At 31.5% G+C, this 15,404-nt stretch overlaps 1 protein-coding gene across 1 annotated transcript in view; it reads right to left on the bottom strand.

Annotated features, from left to right (window-relative positions):
* Positions 1-10,336: 10,336 nt before the first annotated feature.
* The window catches only part of mdy (midway), a 40,343-nt gene continuing 35,275 nt past the window's right edge, over positions 10,337-15,404 (bottom strand). The window contains exons 10-13 of the mRNA XM_035077697.1: positions 13,051-13,229; positions 10,813-10,963; positions 10,538-10,734; positions 10,337-10,422 (exon numbers count right to left, since the gene is read on the bottom strand). Coding sequence (XP_034933588.1) covers positions 10,558-10,734; positions 10,813-10,963; positions 13,051-13,229 — 507 coding nt within the window. The 3' untranslated portion in view covers positions 10,337-10,422; positions 10,538-10,557. The remainder of the gene's footprint in view (positions 10,423-10,537; positions 10,735-10,812; positions 10,964-13,050; positions 13,230-15,404) is intronic.

Here is a 15,404-nt window from a genome sequence, read left to right as displayed (position 1 = left end):
CTAGAAAGCTACCCCTCCTCTTAAAACCATCACAGCCAAGCATCCCACAAACAGAATTCATTATTATACCTGTGTTTGAAATTCGTCTCGACCTCAGCTACACGATAGAATTCTCCGATCCACCAAAAAAAATTCCCTTCACCCTTAAAACAGCAAAAAACCTAACAAACTCACAATCAGCGTTTTAAAATAATCGCACTGCAAAAACTGTGAGTTTAAAAAATCGATCAGATAATGTCTCTCTTACTTTTCTATTCAAAGATAATGTAGTGGACAGGGAAGCTTTATCAGACCGAACTTGATAGAAGTTGCTCCAGCAGTCAATATAACACTTGGAAGTTTATGAGAAGCAGAACTAGAAAGATAGAAAGAGTATATTTCGCGACCTTTCTACCCTCGTGTAACTCGAAACTATGAATAAATAGAGTAATTCCATAGAGGAAGGTAGCTTCGAAGCGACCGCTAAAAGTCATTTAACCACGATTTATAGTTTTATGCGGTAATATTTCAAGGCAATATCGATATCGTTAAAGTTAAATACAAGTATTGTATTTTATTCCTCCTAAAACTTAACGTTTCAAGAATTCCCTAAGAGTAATAATAACTAGTTTTATCTCCACTAACAAGACTAAGTAAAAAGAAAACTATTTTAACGAGTCTAATTTCATTTAATGATGTAAGTAATCTGATTATCAACATCTCTAACAACTGAATGGTCTCCTATCAGCGGCATTAATTAGAAACAACTTTCAGTTACGTAGAAAAATGAATAAGAAATTTTAACAAGTTAACTTTTGTCATTGTCTCCTTTTTATTAGATTCAATAAAAAATATTCATAAAAAAGTCCTTTGATGCTTTAAAAATCAGCTGTAGTACACTGTAAACATAAATGACTGATTCAAATTGACCCGCGCTGACTAGAGGACGCAGCGTTCTAATTCGGGGTAGAGGTCGCTTGTGGTCAATTCTGATCATAGTGGTAAGGGGCCGTACTAGGTGTCCATGTCATTTACTTAATCTTAATAATAAAATTTTAGGTAGAAAGTCACATAAATATTTAATCACCTGTTTAACGAATTAACTAACATCATTGCTTCATATTTCCGGGTATGGAACAATTTTAGGTTAGATTTAAAACTTCAATATCACTGCACGTAATGTCTAATTTTATTTCTGTTTCTCAATGAAATTATGACCAAGCTAAATACACCATAGAATATGAGAAAGAAAAATGTAACTGTCCAGTAAGATTTGCAGTTTACTCAGCATGGCATTTGGCCATATTTGAAAAAGTATATGAGAGCGAAGTCTGTAAGGCAGAACGAATGAATCGCGAGTACTGTGAGGATTTATTGCATTCGTTGGAGCATAAAAGAGAGAATGGCAAAGAGAGACAATAAAATACACAAGAAATGAAAAATAAAAAGGAGTAAAATGGGTGAGGAGAAAGATGAAATTCGTATGCCAACACGTTTCTCACTGCAGCAATCTATGTAGAGGAAAGAGAATCACTAGTGCATCCTTTACAAGGATGAAGGGATTGAAAGGGGCTGAGAAGTAGAGCTTGAGGTAAAATCACGGTTGGACGCCTCAGCGAGCAATCCGTTTAAGAGCGACCTTTCGATTCTCAAAAATCTCGATGTCGGTCGAGTTCTCGAGAAAACGAGATAGAGAGACGATCTCTGGAACACACACCGGATGCCAATGGCATATAACAGTCTTCTTTCATCTTTCTTCCTCACACTTGGAAGCCCGAGCTTTTGTGCATTTTTATTTTGCTCGCATCTGTCGACCAACTTGAAAATCTCCAGTGGCCTCGGTGAGGAATCGTCTAGGGAACACTGACACTCATCGACATTCCATTTCCTTTCAATTCTCAATTGGATCATATCAAAAGTGTTTGCATTTCTCTTTTATGTGATGATGCTTTTTTAAACTTCATATTAATGAGGTTCACGTACTGATAGATGAAATGTTTTATAAATGATCACTATCACCAGTGAAGATGTCTAGTACATTTAGAATATTATTGATCAAAAACTTCCAAGCTTATTGATGAATTATTGATTAGCATTGCCTGGAATTAGAAAAAAATACCAACATTGCAGCTATAAAATAGCTTCAGAGTTTTTAATTGATAATGTTTCATGTGCTGGATATTCATTTGCTGGTGGAAAGCAAGACTGACTCATTGCTGGACCAGCACAAGAGTCATGACTTTATGAAAACTTATTCACTCATTTTGCTAGAGTTGATTACTTCTTAATTCATGGACTCGACCTGTCTCTAATAGGAAGCAAGACAGAGCCAATGTTGGACCAGCCCTGCTTCCTGCTAGGACAATGCTGCTGGACCAGTTGTAGGAAATGACTGGATGATGACACCAATCCAGCATTTCCAGCATGAGATCCAATATTTTTATCCAATTGCTAGAAATTACCACGACTGAATCTCCTGATAGTTGATCGTGTTTTACATCTGTTAGATCATCAATCTGATTAATCATTCATGATTAGTCCTAACAGGAAGCAAGACTGGTTCATTCCTGGCCCACCACTAGAATAAGCTACCTAATCTTGATCCAATGCTAGACCAGAATTACACCACTCTTGCTTCCTTCTATTATCAAGTCTTTTTATCGAACTAAATCTTCCTATCAATGCATCTCGATATTATATTAAAATCTATTCCAGCTCCAGAGAAATAAGGCTTTCTAGAACAAGCTATTATTTATTTCCTCATTGTAAAACTTAAAAGTTTGGTAAATGAATTTTAACTGTTTCATATTGTGTAAGTAAAAATCCAATAAGCACTAAAAGAATTTTCATTTTCTCTTGCAGTTATTAAATTTCAACATCGAAGTTACTTCTCACAACTACCATTTTATTTATTTCAAAACACGACAATTAAATTCCTGTATCTTGTGTACACTTTTGGTACAACTGGTTTCGACATTGAAACAAAACAAATCAAAGATATTTTTTTTTTTTTTTCAATTTCACTGTTTTGCTATTGTCCGATCGAACCGGAACTTTACTACTTTCCAGTTCTATCTTAAATCTTTTACAACATAAAATACTAAAGAAAAAAACTCCCTAGAGAACAAAAAGCACTGATGTATTTCTTTTTTTTAATATTAAGAAAAAAATAGTCTCAAAGTATATTGGTGGAATCTATTTACGTATGAGTGAGCTATTAACGACTGAAAAAATTCTTTGATGTTTCTCTATTAACAAGCATAGTAATACACACAGTTGTAATTACGTTAACGCTTGAAAAGGTGATAGAAAATGACATCCCTTTGAATGTTACATTGTTAATGCAACTACCTGGGTGAGGAAAATCGGTTATTCTTTGTCAGTGATGGTTGTAAACAATTATTACCTACCTAAGGTAAAATATAGTGGAATAAAATCTAAATTAATAAAGCTAATTCAAAAGTTTATCAAAAAACACTTAATTATAATAGTGTTATTTCTTAATATAATTTTATAGCTGTCATCTTCGTCTTGTAACATGAAAAAAAAATTTATCTCAGTCGGTAACTCATGATAACCGACCGAGATTTGCAATATGGCGTCTTAAATGAAAATCAGACCTCGGAGCAGCGACACCTGTACTTGGCGTCACTGAAGCTATTTTAGTTTAGAAAAGTATAGGGCTATCGCATGTATAACCTTCAAAAATTGAACAGCATCAATGTCTGATATTGTACTAAATATAAACAAGCTTGTTTAGCGTCCTTAAAATCCTAATTAATCATATTTTTTCCAATATGTTAGCATTGATACCACTTGGGGTCCATATTTACCAAATTTATTTCAGCCATCTATTATGCATCATTTAATACCAACTGAATAAATTTCATTATAATTATGATCAATATCAAAAACTCTGATACAAATATTGATGAATAGAGATACTAGTAGCTTTTCCTCTCAATATCTGAAGAATAGAATTTTATTAAAAACAAAAAAAAAAACAATGAGTACGAAAAAAATAATTGGTCGATAGCTGTTGGCAATATCTCGATATCGTCAAAGCCACAAGCGTGCAGCTTATACAGATATCTCTCACGTCCTGTTGTGGCTGGAAATATCGGATGGCATTAATTTTTATTCAATAATTGCAGGCACGGAAAAGGGATGCGACGATCGAATATAAACAATGGACGGTATCACCGACTCGTCGACTTTCTCGTGAAATGAAAAAACATTCACTATATCACAGAGGATGAGTTTAGTTTTAATTTTAAAAAATTCCAAAAAAATAAATTCACTTTAAACATGATAAAAATAGTGTGGTAATTAATGATTTGTTATTCAAAATTTTTATATTATTTTAGAGGTTAAACATTACTGTATTGCATTGCAAAGAACATTAGTTGTTATAGGGAACTTTTCAGTGAATAAATTTTGTAAATTTACTTTAAAGTTGGTAACATGATTATCAATGAATATTCTCTTTTTGAAATCAGCTTTGATATACACATCATAGTATATTGAGTTTATGTGACTTTTTAAATTGGATCTGATACCAATTTTCAATAATGTATCAAACTATTAAGAGGATTATTATCTCAAACTTCCTGGAGAATATTACGGTTTTTTTTTTGATTATTCAAATATATTTTTTTCATATTAAGCTCAGTTTCCAGCAATATTAACCACTCAATAAGTCAACGATATTTCAAGTATCTTTTTCATTCAACTTATTTCACATTCTTTTTATTATAAAAAAAAATGGCTGGACCAAATTTGTTAAAAACTTCTGTCAGATCTTATGTATCGTATTATCTTTCAAATGAAATTAGTCCGGACTCGATATCTTCAGTGGTTCTCGAGATATCGAAAACGAAAAAAAATCGGACATACGTACGTACGCTTGTACGTACGTACATATATTTCCAAACCTTCTAATATGCTTAAAAATTGGCTTAATATAAAATTTTATCTCATTGTATGATGGTTTATAGCTCGGGAACTTACTTTAGATGAATAAAAATATATTTCGACTATCTTTTATTTCGTATTGACTTAACCTATCTTTTTTGCCGATACCTTGAAAAGGTGCTGAATAGAGGTATCAGTTGGTATGATGGCATTTAAGTATCTAGCTATTGAAAAGAACTGATCAAAACCTCTTTGAAATTTTTGTATGTAGTTTTTTTTTATTCAATTAATTTTTTTTAACGCGTGTGACCCTTTTATATAATAATAATAATAATAATATTTATTATGTACACCTTTCTCACATTAACTGTGTATGCGCCAAATATATGTACTTTCTTTTTCAATTCATCTACTGCCTTACTTGATTTCTTTGAACGAAAATTCATTTTCAATAGCTTCACTCCCAATAAAGGATGGCAAAGCGGTTTCTTTTGAAAGTCGCTATAGGATATTCTGTATACAGAGCCACAAATCACTTTATTCAAACTCAGTGGCCATTAATTCAAGCAAGAAATTTTCAATAAAAATGTAAAGAAAAAAGATTTTTTTCTCACTCACTTTTTATTCATTTATACGATAATTGACCCTTTTTTTCACGCAAAAGAATTTCGTTAAAAATGATTAATCGATTTATCGATAGTCGATATGTCAAAGTATTAAAAGTATAATTCTTTTTTTTTTTCTATCTGTTTAACGCCAAAGATGATAAGTTTTTTATTGGCTCTAAATGTAGACAGCATTTAGCCAATTAATTATTTTACATACAGAAAATTTTATTTCACAGTAAAATACTCTTTTTTTTTTTTAAGTAAATAAAAAATTCATTGTCATTCACTGAATTTGAGGCATTTTATTATTGATAAAACAAATGTTTATTATAACAGATATTTTTTTATCTCCATTCATTTTTAGAGGATAATTTTTTGAATTTTTTTTCTTTATATTAATAAAAATATATACCACCGTCAGAAAGTTTGGAAGCATCTTTTCAAATCTAAATATTTATAAATTTAGAACACACTGGATATTACAGGTGCTTTCAAACTTTCTGACGGTGGTATATATTTTTTGACATAACATAAAGTTAAAAAAAAAATCAAACATAAACCTTCTATCTATTAAAATACCTCAGTAGTCTAGTAGCAGTATGATTTTTAGATAAATTAATTACAGATAGAATGAGAACAAAAATTTTTCTTAATAAGTTTATGAATTTTATTCTAGACTTATTAGAGACTCTAGAGATCGGAAATTAAGTCCTCTATAAGACCTGATAGCTACTTTTAACCAAAAAAAATTGTCTTCATCCCTAAAAACAATATTATCTAATCAATCACCACTTTTCCCCCAGTTGTTTTGTTCAAATATATTCTTACAATTAATTTTATTGAACATCACATAATTACAAAATAAAATCCTTTCATCAGTGTAGTCAATGAATTTTTGCTTGTGCAATGGATAATAACAATGCTCCGGTGTCGTGAATTTCTAGCCCGAGGATGTAACACTATAGGTGTCGAGTGAGATACTAAGGAAGTTTGTGGTCGGACTCAGCCCTAAAACTTTAGCTGTGGGCCTTGAACTATGCACGCATGTACACCGCTATAAATACAACAGGTTTCATTAGTATTTGCAAGCATTTAACATGATACAAAGACACAAATGGTTTTACCAGTACCAAACACAAACATAAATAATTCTTTTGGGTTGGACACAATTGGATCCAAATGAAAATATTACATATGAAAATTGAATAGGTCAAGAGTTTTGATAATCTAACAGCCTGTGCATGCTATTCAATAATAAATGTTTAAATGTTGCAATATTCAACAAGCATGAGATAGCGGTTTCTGTGTATACATTGTCTGTTCACCACTTCAAACACATCAACACTGAAAACATGAAATGTTGACAGTTTTACTGCTCCAAGTGATTGAAAAAAATCATACTACCCAGCCCAAGTTTTATTTAATTAATTATCTATTTTGTCAACATTCTTTTTATCACCATCATCAGCAGCAGCTTAACAGTTTTCTTTTATTATCATAAATGCATCCAACTTGTTCATTTAAGAGAGTTATTTAGCTGTACATATTCTTCTATACAGAGACAATTGTAGAAGTAAAAATATTTCTGTTCAACAGTGAATTTTGAGTTGTCGTAAGTAATTCTTTTACTAAGACACCTTTTAAGTCTCAAGTTTACTTACAACAACCCAAAATTCACTGTTGAACAGAAATATTTTTACTTATAAATTTCGAAACGTGGACTTGTTACTTTTTGCACTTACATTTAGTGAAAAAATTCTCTCCGTGCAAAGAAATTTGTTATTAGTACACAACCAGGAATGTACGGTTTTTCTAAAAACTTTTAGAAATGTTTATAAACAGGTACAGCACAATAGTTCATTGACTATTTTTTTATTTTATCCTGATGTTGAGAAAAAATTATCAAGAAGAATAAAAAAATAATAATAAAACTCATAACCATTTCTGTTCATTCTTTTGGGTTACATTACAAGATCCGGATTATTGTATGTTACCGTTTGTAATCCCACAATAAGCGGATACATATCTGTGTGATTTCCACCAGATGGATTTGAAACTTTTCTCTTTCTCTCTCATCTTCTTGTTCATCTGTTATTATACGAATGTAACAAATTACAGCAGGGATTCATGTTCCAATTGATCTCCACTGATGTAGAATAATTAACGTTATGTTTCACTTAGTTTTCCAATTGTCCAATTTAAAAAAAAATATACACTTTAATCTTTTTGCTTTTAAATTCATTAATTATTAATGATTATTATTAATCACATTGTGATTTATATAATAACACAGAGGTGTTTAATTTTTTATCACAAATTCTTGTAGAGGTCAATGAGAAGAGCATTTGTACAAATTTTTAAACAGACTTTCGTTAATAGTATCTTTTCATTCGACATAAACAACACAGTTTTTATTTCAATAAACTTTTGGAAGGCACTGTATAGTCATTCACCTGTTTAAGTTTAAACCCTACTTAAAACCTACATCTCTATTAAAAGCTTGTATTCAAAACTCCATCATTAATTTGATGAATGAACTTTATCATTTTTAACCTCACTTTTAAATCTTACTTCAATAAGTCTACATCAAATCTCTGTCTATCAGACTTTAAAATTAATTACTTGATCAAATCATTTAGACTATTCAAATAAAACCTTGGAATTCAACATCTTGGAAAGCATCAATTTATTTTTGTCATTTCACCACTATTTTTTAAAGACGTGCTTCACTAAAGCTATCATGCATTAAAAAAAAATTAATAAACATTCTGCTTTTTAGAAGCTTACCCAATCACCAAACTTGGCTATGAAATAATAAAAAACTTACCTGATATCCAGAACAGCAGCACCAAAATCACTTGAAGACCACCAGAGTAGGAAGTAATAGTTGAGTATAACAATACAATCAAATGTCCACTTGAAGATGAAATGAATAAAGCACGAGCCTCGTGTGGAAGTCACTGAGAATAGCAAACTATAGACACCAAGCACATCAGGCGTCGCGGCACTTACTGCAGAGGCGTTACGGAGCAACCGCCCTTATAGGCAGGCAATGACTCCCCTACCCCCGTTCTCCTAGAGTATCAGCCGTGTCGGATGAATCACGCAAGCGTCCTGGGGAAGGGGGTATAGCCGGCTTGGAGAGAGCATTGAGAGATGAAGGAAAGCTGGCATGACCATGTCGCAGTCGAGGGACTGGCGTAGGAGAGAACGTTCTCCTGTTCAAACGTCTACACCAATATTACTTTGGTTGTGATGCTGTTTTACTAACTTCCAGATAGAATATCAACTTTACAGCGAGTTTTAAAGGAGAATGAAGACTAAAGCCTGTACTAACTGATGCCACAGGCTTTACTTTTTTTCTTTTGGTATCATAGGAAGCGTTGGTGGATTTCAGAGTTGTTAGAAAATTGAGTAATAAATTTTGCCAAAGTTAATGGAGTGTATGCCAAGTAATATTTAAATTATTTATGTGGTTTTCTTTATTTAAACTTTAAATTGACTGGCAAAACTGCCATTTCGCTGAAACTAATGTCAACATGGCGTTGATTAATTATAGTTATCAATAGTTGTCGTCATATGTTGGATACCTTAGGTAGCTCATAAAATGCGATATCACGGCTTAAGTTACACAAAGAGTCCGAATTCCCTCGAATGAAGTCGAGTTTAACATTGGCAACGTTGTAAGAAAGAATCTACCAACACTTTTAGTTGTCCGATAAGCGTAACGTCGTTAATTAGATGTCTTGGTTGGAAATTGTTTTTTATTTCAATGCTCATGACTTAAATATTCTTTTTAAAAATATTAGAATCTTCTAAAGTATTTAAAGAATGCATAAAGTTTTTTCTAACGTCTTTGGAAGTGTTTTAGGATACGAAAAAGATAGAAAACAATTCATAAAAAACAATGAATTGATGAATCTTTAATTTACTGCCGCAAGAGGGACTAGGGGGCGCATGGATCTGGCATTTCGTGGAAGTGGGAAGACGCTAAGACAAGTGTAGGTACGATAGATAGGAGAATTGACACGAGTGTGAGATAGCTTAAGTGGTGGAGCATTCAACGCGTACCTGGAAGGTCTAGGGTCTCCATCTCCAACTCCATCAGTGTATTTTTTCTGGAAGGATCATCCTGTGCAAATTGTAGTATCTTCTAATTAATTAGTAATTATTTCAACATTTCTATTAATTTATTAAATAATACATCTATGTAATTTTATATTTTATGAATTAAGGAATTCCATGGATATATCGAATTTTGTTTAAGCCAATAGGAATGACCGGTATGGCAAACACATTGCTCACGGGAATCAAACATTTTTGTTTCGTTAGATTCAAATCTATTACTTATAAATTTAAGTAATGAGTTATTAATATTGTAAGTACCTTACATTAAATGATCATTGAAAATTTAAAATAGCTCTTAAAGATAAATTTAACTCTATATGTCCTTTACTTCTAGCGTTTTTAATATTAATTAAAATCTCACTTTTTTTGTAGATGTGTAGGATAATATTAAATTTTAAAATGATGAAAAAATTATTACATCATTTTGTGGATTTGAAGTATTTTATAAATTTATTTTGGAAAATGTACAAAAATAAATTTACAATAATGTACATTGCTTCTAATATATTCCAACAATTTTTTAATAAAATGTATAACAACTTTCTTGTAACAGGAAGATTTAATTCGTGAGCAAAAGTAAGAATTAAAAGACGTTCACGAATATTTTTATGTACATACCAGTTGGAGTGAAGTAATCATTCCAATTTCAATCAATTAGTTGATATTTGATATTAACTATTGATTTAATCAACGCCAAACCATTTACATTACCTTCTATGTAATTATTTTATTAAATGTAAAATTTAATCCTTTTATTATCATCACAATAACACAATTGGCAATGCCATAACATTTATTAATATACAAATTATTTACATCATTCAAATAAGGAATGAAGATAATAATTCTAGTGATGATAACGAAAGGATTACAATGCGACGTAAATTATAACAGTTGATACTATCGATAATATTATGAATGTCAGCCCTCAAACAACAGAGTGATCTTCCAGGAGTGTCTCGCCGAAATGTGTGACAACATAGTCATGATAATAGACCATGATACAGAGGGGCTGACCGATTATCAAGCTCGACCAGACGACTATGTTGCCCCACCTTGCACCAAATCTATTCTCTACACGTTTGCTGATGATTGACAATGGTATCTATAACCAAATAAACCATTCTGTCACTCGTCTTTGTTGTTATTCATTCATCAATAAATCACTTGAATCCTATTTTACCTGAGACATCATTCCCATGAAGGCCCAAATTTTGAATGTTTGGAGAGGAATGCTAACAAGGTACTCATGGAAAAATGCGCTGAAAAAAAATACTGTAACACTTGCTACTGTCCTCGAATAGCCCATCTCAACGATTGGTATGTAGAGGTGTCTAAAAAAAATTAGCGATGTCAATTAACAGACAGTTTTACTTCTAGAGAAGTAACAAGCTTATAAACATTCGCTTGTGCCACCCAGTGGAACATTAGTTGAGGACGCCACCGCTAGGTGTCATTTCTTTTCCGCAAGTCAATAGATAATAAACAAATATTAATATTATCGTCATTCATTCACTTGCAGAAAAGGAACGACGCCTAGTGGTGGCGTCCTCAACTAATGTTCCGCTAGGCAGCACTAGCAAATGTTTGAAAACTTGTTCTTAAATTAATTAAGATAATAAATTTTTAATTAAACATTGAATGTAAGTAACCCTTGATTTGATTTATATGTACAGATTTGAACTACATTCGTAGCTTATGTGTCACTAACTCTTTGATAATTTCAGTTGATTAAAAATGATTAGATGTATAGATCAATGAATCATAGCTATAGGAATAGCTATAACCATAATAGGTGATTAATTGATAGGTTTATCAATTCTGCTTCTATTATTTAAATTTAGTGATAAATAATCTTGGAAAAGTTTTCTATGTATTGATTTATATGTATATATAAGAGTCGTATATGTATTAAATATTCGTTTTATTCACACTTTACTCTCTTAAAACGTCTTTTATCACTCGAAAAGAATCTCAGTCTGCAACTGGCACAAGTCCATGAAGTCAAAATGAGGATGAAAAAGGGCGAAATGTGGAAATAGTAAAGAGACCAAATGTGATAAAAAAAAAAGAAATAAAGCCTTCTTAAGTTAAACGAGAAAGTTGTGGTTAGTTTGTGAAATGTTATAGAGTCTTCCTTCTTTCCTTCCTTCGTCTTGATGGTTTATAATGGAAAAAGACGATATACATAGCATTTCTGCACTTAAAACTGCTTAGCACTTGGATCTTATAAAGCAGCTATTGCAAAGATTTCTAGTCAGAAATAAAAGGAAGCAGAAAAAAAGGTCAAAAGGAATCGTAGAAAACGAGGAAAAATGTAGAAGATAAAATTGTAAACAGAGTTAAAGATGCGGTATGTGTAAGAACTAATTTTCTTGGTCTTTAGCGTTTTATATATTTCAAGATTTTTTTGAAAACGATGATATATTTTTTCCTTTTCATCTAAAGTGTTATATTATTATTCTAATAACGAGATAACTGATGATCTCGTTTCCTTTTTATAGCCTTACTTCATCTAACTTTCACATCAAAATTTTATATCGACGGTCGATAAAAAAATTATGCCACCATTTTGATGGGGTTTTATTGATGAATCATTAATATTAAACGAGAAAATGTCACTATTTTTATGGATCTATATTACGTGCTAATATATGTGAAACAATAAAAATGTGCTGGAAGTTTTTTAAAGGTTATACATGCGATTTCCCTATACTTTTTTATACAAAACTGAGAAAGCTTCAGTGACGCCAACTGTAGATGTCGCTGTTGTAAGGTCTAGTTAAAGTCTAAGTCTCAAAACTATTTTATACTATTGAAAGAAAATTTTAGTGTTTAATGAATAGACGCTTAAAGTGTTTACAGTATTGATTTGGAATTTATTCGTTGCTCACCAGAGGGCCAAAAATTCTCGCAAGCTTTAGTCAATATCATTAAGTAAAACAAACCCTATGTTTTTTTTTGGATAAATTTTCTTTTATAGAAAAAAAAAATGCTAAGAACTTGCGCACATCCTCAATATGAGTAAAATGGTTAAGTAATAAATTTGATTGATCAAGTTAGTTAAAAAAAGAGGAGACTTTAATTAAGCTCTATCGAAGCAATAGAAGATGTTGATGAAATTTAGTGAAAAACGGTTTCGATCAAAGATTCGTCGACAGGGAATTTCTACATCCTTTACTTTACGTACTCTGTCTCTTTTCCTACATTCTCGAGGTCTTTGTAGCAAAACTTCATCACTGTAGAGATTACATCCGAGATCCTCAGAATGAGAAAATGAGGTACAGAGAGAAAGAGAAGATAGCAAGGAGAAACTCCCTATCCACTTTGGACTACAATGGGAATATCGAATGAGGATAAAGGAAATTGAATGGGGTGTGCTAGAGGTTTCAACGATTGTTATCAGGAATATTTAAGTTACCTTACAGCCCAACGGTGTACAGCCATGTTCCACGTTCTCCAGAATGTGTCGATGTTGTTTGCATTCCACCAATCACCATAAAAGTTTCTGTCAGCAAAGTGTAAAAGTTCTCCTATCAAGTTAAAGCACGAGTGAAACACCAGATAGAAGAAACACAGCCACATCAAGTGATTAGGGATCTGAAAATAATGCATTATTAAACGGTTTTAAATTTATAGGTTAAGAAGTCACTTTATTTTAGATAATAAACTGCTGGATTTTCGTGAGCACAGGAAATTAAATGTTAAAGAATGATCTGTAATAGGTTTAAATGTAATAATGATTATTGTCTTTGAGAATAAGTCACTTAATTATACGGATTAGGCCTAGAAATACCGCAATAAAAGAGATGCAGTACCCAGGTGACACTTTAATAAGTAGGTAAAAGATAAGCCAGTAAGTAGCACCATTTTTATTAAAATTTTTGAGAGGTTATACATGCAATCTTGTACAAACTAACACAGCATCAATGTCTGTGATTTTATGAATTTAAAAAGAGGGCGCTTTACTTCAATTCCATACATATACAAAATTGACCAATGACATATGATCAATCAAGAAGAAACCTACATTACCATCTGTTTTTCAACTTGATAATTGAATAACTTATTAACTAATTAGTCACGAACAAAAACAAAAATGTTACAAATATTTACAGACGATTATTTAAATGTTTTGTTTCTTTAATTTTGATATTAGTCTTAGGAAATATATAGCAGTAATTTTTCTAATCACCTCAACTTCTTAATTCTCTAAATATTTTTAGAGTTTTAAATTTGATGTTTATTAACATATTATCGTTGATATTTCAGTCTCTTTAAAAGTGTCAAAGCAATTTATTTCTTGATAGTTTGCATATTTTGTTATTGTATCGAGTTCAACGGTATTTGATATCACATTTTCAACAATAGACTGTCACTTTTGCTCCTCGTCTCTATATTCTTATTGGAGTCCCAAGTGACCCATTTGACCCGCACAATATTCTCGGGCGTGGTCGCAATTTCAAGTTGAATCCTTTGATCCCGGTAGAGTAATAAAAAAAAAGCCCGAGAGATATAAAAGGAAATAAACAAGTTCGAAGAAGCAGAAAGCTAAAGAGTTGGTAAGACGTTTCCGTTTATCTAGTTCATGCTAAGAATTTGGAAGTTGTTTCATTTCAATTGCCAGCTTTTATGTTACGTTAAGCAAAATTATTACACTCCATTTCAAGTATACATAACAGTTAGTACAGTGATTTTATTTCTTTTCTCTTCAACAAACACTCAACAATTGGACATTAACTTATCAACATGAAAATTAAAATGTGCTAAAAATAATGTTTGGCAAGACAACCTTTCCAACTTAATTTAAAGTTCAAACATAAATCTCTGATGAATATTTGACTTAACAAGTTCAAATCAGTCTTTTTTTTTTCAACACTCAACACTTCTTTGTGAAAATAATCAGACTCCTTTTTAATTTATCTTTTTTTTTCTTCTTCATCGTTTCTTCCATGTCTCTTTATGAACCCTCGACCAGCCACCAAGACAAGATACTTGTGGCCGTGCCAAGGGTTGTTTGTGACGCGTCACAAATGGCCACAAAGCATCAGAGTCTAAGTCACGTGAAATATACCCCTGAGTGTCCTTTGACGTCCGCAAACTGCCCGAAGCTTTTCTAAATTCTTTCTAGCCAGTCAACTGACTTTGTTTGTCTCTTCTATCCTCGTATTTATATTTATACTGTTATTTTGTTTTTTTTTTATTTTATTTCATTTAAAATTTTTTATTTCATTTGCCTTACTCCTTTTATGTACATATTTTCCTTTACCCCATATCGATCCGGAATTTATTTTATAACGAATGTCGAAAAGTATTTGTATTTTACGTATTTGTCTACTCTTCATACATATTTTAGTAGTTTCCTTTATATCTCTTTTATGATATGACAATAAAAATTAAATTCATGTATGTTTTTATAATGTTTCCCTTGGTTTTTAAAAATATTTATTAATATTTATAAAAATAGTAGTCAGCAATCCGCTTTTTTATTTATTCTCATAAAAATTTAAATTCAAATTAAATCTTTTTCCCGCCATTACTTAAAACAGCCAATCAAATCGAATTAAATGGTGAGGTTATGATTATTTCCGTGACAATCTACTCTTTAGATGAAAAAAAAAGATGATAAGATAAATAAAGGCCGCCATGTTGAAAGAAATCCAATGACCTGATTGGTTATTAAATGAAAAATAATAGTATAATAATGTATCATACTATACAGTTCAAATCCAAAAAATAAATAGCGATCTGAATCTGAATAATTCTACAACGTTG

The sequence above is a fragment of the Chelonus insularis genome, unplaced genomic scaffold (genome assembly GCF_013357705.1).
Source record: "Chelonus insularis isolate UGA/USDA-ARS -01 unplaced genomic scaffold, ASM1335770v1 contig_146_pilon, whole genome shotgun sequence".
NCBI classification, from domain to species: domain Eukaryota; kingdom Metazoa; phylum Arthropoda; class Insecta; order Hymenoptera; family Braconidae; genus Chelonus; species Chelonus insularis.
The sequence above is the reverse complement of the archived record's forward strand: the minus strand, read 5'-3'. Positions and strand labels throughout refer to the sequence as shown.